Source organism: Chelon labrosus (genome assembly GCF_963514085.1).
Source record: "Chelon labrosus genome assembly, chromosome: 9".
Classification (NCBI taxonomy): domain Eukaryota; kingdom Metazoa; phylum Chordata; class Actinopteri; order Mugiliformes; family Mugilidae; genus Chelon; species Chelon labrosus.
This window is the reverse complement of record NC_140359.1, coordinates 4,271,377-4,279,557: the sequence shown is the minus strand read 5'-3', so window position 1 is coordinate 4,279,557 and position 8,181 is coordinate 4,271,377. Positions and strand designations below refer to the sequence as shown.

At 39.6% G+C, this 8,181-nt stretch overlaps 3 protein-coding genes across 5 annotated transcripts in view; 2 read left to right on the top strand and 1 right to left on the bottom strand.

Annotated features, from left to right (window-relative positions):
- Positions 1 to 68: 68 nt before the first annotated feature.
- Positions 69 to 1,488, top strand: mrpl41 (mitochondrial ribosomal protein L41). 2 transcript variants are annotated; one of them, XM_084552389.1, is made up of 2 exons: positions 69 to 509; positions 916 to 1,488. In XM_084552389.1, exon 2 carries the CDS (start codon positions 923 to 925, stop codon positions 1,328 to 1,330), a length of 408 nt encoding a protein of 135 aa, XP_084408515.1. In that variant the 5' UTR covers positions 69 to 509; positions 916 to 922; the 3' UTR covers positions 1,331 to 1,488. The 2 variants fall into 2 exon arrangements, with proteins under 2 accessions (XP_084408515.1, XP_084408514.1); XM_084552388.1 differs by having other exon boundaries at positions 72 to 385.
- Positions 1,489 to 1,611: 123 nt separating this feature from the next.
- dph7 (diphthamide biosynthesis 7) lies at positions 1,612 to 8,156 on the bottom strand. 2 transcript variants are annotated; one of them, XM_084552383.1, is made up of 10 exons: positions 7,653 to 7,668; positions 7,169 to 7,342; positions 6,076 to 6,209; positions 5,902 to 5,989; positions 4,765 to 4,859; positions 4,490 to 4,650; positions 4,249 to 4,321; positions 4,102 to 4,167; positions 3,810 to 3,982; positions 1,612 to 3,094 (listed from the first exon to the last, which is right to left on the bottom strand). In XM_084552383.1, the coding sequence occupies exons 2-10, from the start codon at positions 7,298 to 7,300 to the stop codon at positions 2,694 to 2,696; spliced, it is 1,323 nt and encodes a 440-aa protein (XP_084408509.1). In that variant the 5' UTR covers positions 7,301 to 7,342; positions 7,653 to 7,668; the 3' UTR covers positions 1,612 to 2,693. The 2 variants fall into 2 exon arrangements, with proteins under 2 accessions (XP_084408509.1, XP_084408510.1); XM_084552384.1 differs by having other exon boundaries at positions 4,490 to 4,647; positions 7,169 to 8,156.
- Positions 7,688 to 8,181, top strand: part of LOC311493647 (endophilin-B2-like) — a 26,430-nt gene continuing 25,936 nt past the window's right edge. Inside the window, exon 1 of the mRNA XM_084552385.1 lies at positions 7,688 to 7,711. The gene's annotated coding sequence lies outside the window, so the exon portion shown is untranslated. The remainder of the gene's footprint in view (positions 7,712 to 8,181) is intronic.

Genomic DNA, 8,181 nt, shown 5'->3' with positions numbered 1-8,181 from the left:
GTGTCGTTATACCTACCAAAATAAAAATGCCCTAGGCAAGAAGCAGACATACTACACGTGCTATGACTTATATAAACCGCATTTAAAGAAGATTTAGAGTGAAATTCCACTTTCAGATTGGTCCTTTTTTCAAACATTGTATACCTAGTGTTAATCTTATAATTAAAAGAAAAATATGTGCTTCGCGCCCACAATAATTTTATTTTGAAGGGTAAATCAATGGTTTTAGGTGACTTGAGTGCACTTGACGCATCCCTAACCACAGTTTTAGTATCTCGTATTTTGATTGGTGGTTGGTTTTGACTGTCAACCTATCACTGGGTGTTTCATTGGACAGTAAGGCACGTTTACTTCCATTGGACGAGCACTGGGCCGTGCACTCAAGGTGAGAAGAGTCGAATTTGTTTATGATTGTATCATGTTTATGAATTAAATAATTTTGAAACGTTTTGCTGATCTAAATTAGTTACTCGAGTTATTAAACAGCATGTGGAGTTTTCAATTTGCTTGTAAGCGGAAGGTTGCAACATTAATGTTAGCTAGCTAGAAAGCTAACTACTAACTAGCTAAACCGTTTACAGTAGACGACACAACTACCACAACTACGTTTTTTTAAGTTATAAATTACACGCACGTTGTTCATAGCTTAAACTGTTATATTTATATGATGATCAGTTCAGTTTTTACATGGAACCATTTTAATAGATCCAGTAAAGGGTAAATTAGCTAGATGAGCTAGCTGTCAGACTTTAAAGGTGTTTTAACGTGGATGCGAAACAGTCAATTAAGGCAACAGTACGACAGCTGGCATTCTGTCTATTCCCTTTTGCTGTATTTAGGTTGTCCTCATAAAAATGTTTATCTAAAGCAATCTTTTATTTCTTCTCTGCATGTTTTCCCTGTCCTGGAACAAAGTGGCAGCATGGGTGTATTATCCACGCTGATGAGGGGACTCGTTAGAGGCGCTGACAGAATGTCCGAGTTCACCAGCAAGCGAGGATCAAGGACTCATAATAAAGGCAGGGGAGCAAGACCTACTGGACGGAGCCTCCCCAGCAAAAAATTCATATCCATTCGAACCATGATTCCTGAATTTGTGGTGCCTTCGTTGGAAGGATTTAAACTCAAACCATACGTGTCATATCGTTCCCCAAGTGGGACGGAACCTCCACTCACAGCACAAAGCCTGTTTGATGAAGCTGTGGCACCTCAGATCAAGGCGGACTTTGAAGAGGGCACATTTAGCAAAGACCAGCTGGAGAAGTATGGATTTGAGCCCACACAGGAGGGGAAGCTCTTCAAGCTGTATCCTAAGAACTATGTGCGTTAATGATGGTCCCACTGTGTGACAAAGAAATCAGACTGCTGAGACTGAAAGCTGCAGATGACCGGACGTGACGTAAATGGGACTGTAAATTAAAATGTTTCTTAGAAGCGATTCTGTTTTTTGATCACCTGTCAAAATAAAGCTTCAATGCATAATCAATACTTCAGAAGTGCACATTAATGAAAAACATTAACGTGTGGGCATGAGATATTACATAACAAGGCCATACAAAGATGGCTGAGGTTGCTGGTAGTTACTCTAAACATATTCTAAAATTATATTGAATCCTTTAGCTCAAAACTATTTGAGTTCAAAGAAATTTAAACTTTTGTCCAAGCTAAGGCGTGCACAATGAACATACAATTTGTCAGTGAAAATTTATTGGAGATAAACAAATTAAAGTGTCAAATTTCCTATGAAATGATATAGAATTCTCATATGTTAAAGTACACTCGCCAATTCTTAAGATACAATAGTGAAAACAAAAGTATTCTAATGAGTCTTGGTACAAATTCTCCCTTCATGACTTTTACATCAAAATGACATCAGATGGTGGTAATAAAACTTTGATTATTTTTGAGAATTTGATTTTGTGGTGCTGTTAAACTGGAATGAATTGAACACTAAAGTGTTTGTTATTTAGTCTAGTCTACTGACTAAAATGTGTTGGTACAAGACAATTCAACAGGAATACAAACCACAGTTGAATCAACCGCTGTTACTTTAAACAAATCTTGAATACCATAACCTTCACAAAGACGAGATTGAGTGCATCACTGTTATATTAGAATGCAATCTGCTTCACTAGTGTAACTAATAAACGGGCCAGCGAGTGTTTACAGACATATTTTTGTTGAGCAGCAGAGACTGGCATAACATTTTACCTAGAGGTCTAGAAGTTGACAGCCTTCCACAAGTGAGTCTGAACTTAAATCAAGCCCTTAAGCTCCAAAGATATAAAGGTGTAAAAAGCAAACATTTGCATTGAGGACAAATTGAGTCATGAATGCACAAGTTCCTTAGTGCATCTTCGAGCAAGGTGGTTTTGTCACACACGCACACACACATAACATAATGAAGGAAGGGTCTTTCGGTCGTATTGCTATAGAACATAGAGTGTATAAGGATTATAAACAATTTATGCTTAAATACAAGTTTATAAAAATAAGTGTCATTATGAAAATAGAGGGTTTTACTAATTGCATATTCTGTGATACGTTATTACAAAGTGTAGGGGACAGTGAATGCAGTAACATTAAATCATGCCCATGGTGTAATTAGGTTGTATATCATGCTTTACCTTGGGACATGTTATAATTTGATAGATAATTCAATAGTTTCATCTCAGGCAGTGCTCCAAGCTTGGTCAACATTCCTGTTGAGCCTCATCTGGAGTCCAGTCCCACCGCCACACATGGAGCATGTGGTCATAGAATGAGCAGCTCGCCAGTAGACAAGACATCGAGGGAGCGTCTCCGTCAGGTTTGAGGGCAGGAACGGGAGCAGGGGTGGTAGAGGGCGCTGCAGTTCCCTCTGGTATGTATCTACCAGCATCGTCCTCCAGGGAAGTGTCAAAGCTGGCAGTGGGAGATTCATACTGAATCCTCAAGTGTCCTCCGCTCTCCGCGTGGCTTTCCTTTGGTTCTGTGGCGGGAGGGGAGCAGGGAACAGGGTCCTCCAGGGATACACTGGACCAGTCCGCTCCGTATGCCAGGGAGTTGTGGAGGATATAGGAGGCTACGACAGGACACGCACCTTCACTGCCCTCTGAACAATGAAACAATTCAAATGAAAGTGTTACTAAAAAAATATGCAGAAAAAACATAACTTGTACATCCCTTGAATATGTTTGTCCCTTGTATGTAAGTTATTACTAATGTAACAATAATCATTTTCACCTGCAATAATACAGAAACTACGTGGATAAACAGTAAATTCTAATATTCATGCTTTTACTTTGGAATGAACATCTAACCAGTGGCTGAATCAATCATTTCATTAATTAATCAAATTAAACAATTAATTTCAGTCATTTTCAAATATTAAATCCTAGATATTCTCAGGCTCCTGCTTCTCATGAGCAAGAATTTTCTGTCTATAAATGGTATGTTTATGGGTGGTTACAGGCTGTTATTTGGACAAAACCAAGATTTATTATTATTATTTGATAGTATCTGCCAGGACTTGTACGAACTAGGGTTTGTGTGTATTTTACTTGACATGTCAGATAGGACGGCAACTAATGGCCAATTATTTCATTGAGACAAACACACAGTAATCAGTCAACTATTCTGCTTAGTAAAAAAAATGATCAAAATTGTTCTTAATTAGTTTGCTGTTGAGCAATTGATTATTTCAGGAGTCAGTCAAACTGTGGAAGGTGAAGCTGATGATTTGTAGCCAAGATAATCAACCAGCCGTCAAAGAATAGAAATAGGAAAGTTAAGAATTCACAGTGGGTCCATCTGTCCTTCAAACCCACCTAAGGCCTGCTGGCAGTGAAGAATATGGAAGTCATTGTGCATGCAGGCTGCTAGCAGCAGGTGCTGATGGGTTGGATGCCACTTCAGCCTCCACACTCCGCCTCCCACGTGACTCTCGCTCAGCGGCTGCCGCATGTTCCTGCCGTCCCACAGCAAAATCTGCTCATCGTAGCTGCAGAAGATAGAGATCAGAGTACCAACACGTGAGTGAAAGAGTGAGAACACCAGAAAACGGTAATCACAATCAAACCACTTTCACACAATGCCAACAACTAAACATAAGACATTTACCTGCCTGTAGCCAGAATGTGTTCCCGATGTGGGTTGCTGTGAATGCTGCACACACCCATTGAGTGCCTATAGAAGAAACCACTTGAATTAGTCACTGCACTTTGACAAAATGGATCGTAACAGCTGATGTGCCAGTAATCTCACTACCTTTTACTAGTGAATGTGGGGCTAGAGGGACCAACCCTGAGATCCCAACCTTTAAGTTTGCAGTCATCACCACCTGGGTAGAAAATTTGAAGAAATTCCCTCAATGAGATGGACACACAACCCAAAAACATTAAATCTCCAGTCACAGCTGTAGCCAATGTGGAGGCATGAAGAGGTTGAGCTCCGAAGTAAATGCACGAATTCATGTAAAAGTATGGCAGATTACAATATGAAGTGTTACCAGAATAAACTAGCTGTGTGTCCCAGTAGGAGAACGCTGAAATCCAGGCCTCAAAGTCGTGTGCTTTCCACTGAGAGAGAGCCATTAGAGCACCTTCGGCGAGAGACAGCACATTGACGCAGCCTGCAGAATCACTGCAAACCACACGCACATCACTGCTGCTGACACGACAAGGGGACATTCAAGTGAGTTTCAAGTGAGTTTGGTATGATAGCTGACATTTAACATTGGCTGTTTTGTGGAAAACTACAGCTGTACGTTCTCTGGTGCCTTACCTGTCCAGTCTTCCAGTGGACCAGTCTAATGACAGAGCCAGCCGTTCTGCTCCAACCTCCAAACTACTCAGAGCCTGCAAACTGCGGCCTCCTTCCTACTGGATACACACATTCATGAGGGGAGACTGCCACATCAACAGTTGCACCAAGTCTAAATAAATGCATAGTATAATATAAAATGTGGCGTGTCATATGTACGTCCTTCCACTATAAACAGACAAGTGATACACGCTACACTCATTTGTCAGTTCAGCGGGTAGACTAATGAAAAGGAATGCATTCTAATTTCAGACCTGCACTAAATCCCCACTTCGTGACTGTTATAATGCTGAGTTTGCATTAGTGTCATAAAGGTAGTAATTCAACCGAATGGTCATTTTGGAGATGTAGTCCACTGACTAAAATTATGTTAAAATAACAGAAACATGTGATGGTACAATACAATTCAACAGTGCTGCAAAACACAGCCTCCAAAATGAAAACATAGTTGAATCAACAGCTCTCTCAGGTATTTAAAACAAATGATGAATACCAGAACCTTCATTAGGTGAAGATTTAGTACAGGACTGTTGTATTAAAATGCATTTGTTTTCACTAATGTACCTAATGAATTTCATTGTGTGGCAAAATACAACTGAACTCTACAATTAAACCTATATAAGACTTAAAATGTTATTGATTTTGTGTCAGAGGAGCTAATGCCAATTCAGTTATCTCTGAACACCGAAGGTTAAACAGCAAATCATGACAGGGCAATTTATTATGTAAAATCCATGCTGGCGGTTTGAAGTGCTTTCCATCTTATATAATAAAATAAATCGGACAGGATTTAAAAAAGAGAGAGAGAGAATGTGCTACAGTGCTTTTTGGTGTCCTAATGCTGTGTGCTTTTAAATGGCCGCATTAACCTACATTTGAAATGTGCTCGATTCGATCTTTTACTTAGAAGAAGAGACTACATGTGTCCGTATAAGTCCCTACAACCAAAGCACCAGTTTGATTTTTATAGGTTAACAGTGTATCCTGAAAAAAAAAAACCTCACATACTAAATCTAAAAAGTGGACACTAATCTCTGCTGTAAGCTCAAAAATATAAGATGTCAGTATCTGTGAGTCTTTTGATGCCACATTTCTCACCTGACTGCCTGAAAGTGTGTACAACTGCAGCTCCCCTGTAGCAGCTGCCATTCCCAGCACTGGCTTCTCTGACAGAGGAACATGGCACCTGAGGACATGCAAGACAATGAACAAAAAGGAAGAAAAACCTCAACAACTACACTACAGCCACTCTGGTCAAACCTGATTTCTTACCATTTCAAATCTAAAATGGCAGCTGTGTTCATGCGCTGTAGTTCAGTGAGTGGAGGGCTCATCGGTCCTTCTCGCCGAAATTCAAAAAGGTACAAACGGCCAGTTCGTCTCGGGGTCGCATCCTCTTCCCCTCCCTGCAATATGATTGCATGAATGACATACAGTGGACATCAACAGGAGCATGAGTGGTGTAGCATCAATATTCCTGGTATATAAAATAAAGTCATAGAGATTGTAGGCTACACTATTACTTGACGAGGCAGGCTTGGAAAACTACGTCCAAAAATAAACCAAGCAACAATTACTGTCATAAAACATTTTGACAAATACAATTCCCCAGTTCATCTAGATCAAGAGAAATTGTGTGATGCATCTGTCAGAATAAAGCATACACTGATACACAGCCACAACATTACCACGAGAGGTCATGATCTTTTGTCAAGTGAAGAACACTGATTATCTTGTTATCATGGCAGCCAACAGTGGGGGGGATGTCCTGTGTAGGGTAAGTGAAAATGTTTATGTGTCTAAAGCAGGAAAAATGGGCAAGTGGAAGGATTTTAAGTGGCTTTAAAAGGGGCCAAATTGTGATGCTAGATGACTGGGTCAGACAATCTCCAAAACTGCAGCTCACTGAAGTACAAAGAGAAAAGTAAGTTAAAGTGGTTAAATCCTCTGGTTCTAATAAAATTCAACAGTATGTGTAAAAAGAGTATCTGGAGTAACAGTAGTCACCCATTTTATTTATTTATTTAGTTTTTGCTGGTTTCCTATACATCATTTGAACAAGATATGGGGAACATGGATATTATCTAGTATGCATTTAATTTGAAATCATTTGAATATCAAACGAAAATGAAACCGACATTAATGACACTGCACTGAAAAGAAACAGTGTTTGCGTGCATACAATAACACACTACAAGAGAGTTTACTTATTACTATTTTACACCTCGACTGGGATCACCAAACCCTCTTCTTTTGGAATAAACCAAGAATGTAAACAGACTAGATCAGCGATGGTTAGTATGGTTTTGTTCCTTTGACAGGTAATGTGGATGTGTCGGGAAAGGTTATACGTGTGTAATCTTACCTCTCTCTGTAGTTGATAGGTGCCGCAGGCCAGGATGTCATGGCTCGAAGAAACGGGACACCACTCCACCGTGTCAGCACTCAGCTCCGTGTCAAACACCTGTAGACTGCGGGTCCTCGACTTCCAAGCCATGGCCGCCTGCTCTGCATAACGTACCTTTGCTGGTGCAGTTAACTAAAACAAATGCAATATTAAAAATTAAGTAAAAACAAGGTAAAGTCAGCTACGTAAGTCGTACGTAGCAGATTTAGCTAACTTTTACAAGCTAGCTAAACTACATAATCTTCTGTTTGTTAGCTAGCTAGCAAGCTATAATTAAGCCAGTGCAGTCTCACGAGAGAAAAAGGCGCTTAGGATGGTAAACAGACACTTCTAGTAAATAAATGAAATGCATAAAGACAACTGTTTTTTTGTTTTGTTCTGTTTTTTTTTTTTGTTACAGGCTTAATATCATCAGAGCAAAATCATCATCAACAAAACTCACATGTGTGTGCCAGACCTGACGCGAGGCGACGCTCTGTGCGTGACTCCGTCATCACTGCAGTACGTACTGGTGCCTTCAGGTACCACAGAGAAAGAACAAAAATAAGCCCCTTATTGTAAATATATGGCACTAGTGATAAAAGTTGAATGAAAAATGAGTCACTTGAAAAAACAGGCTTACAGTCTGAATTCCTGGCTTTGTTTGGAGGTTTGCGTCTTAAAAGTATAGCAGTAGTAGAGTTTTTATTTTATTTTATTTGCTGCATTCGTTACAGTTAAAATGGCGACATCTGTTGGCCAAAAATGGAGAAAAAAAAATTCTGTTTAATTCGTAGAAATTTTAAACCACAAAGCAATTGAATGCGGACACTACTGGTGTAATTTATGTATTGTAAATTGTAACATTTCGTAAAACTTTACATCTTTAATAGTGTATTAGTGATTTGCTTTTTAAATTTTTGATGAGTGATGCTTTTTACGTAACAAGGCCTCGTCTGTGACTGTCACGTGATGCTTGGCGTGTGCCATAA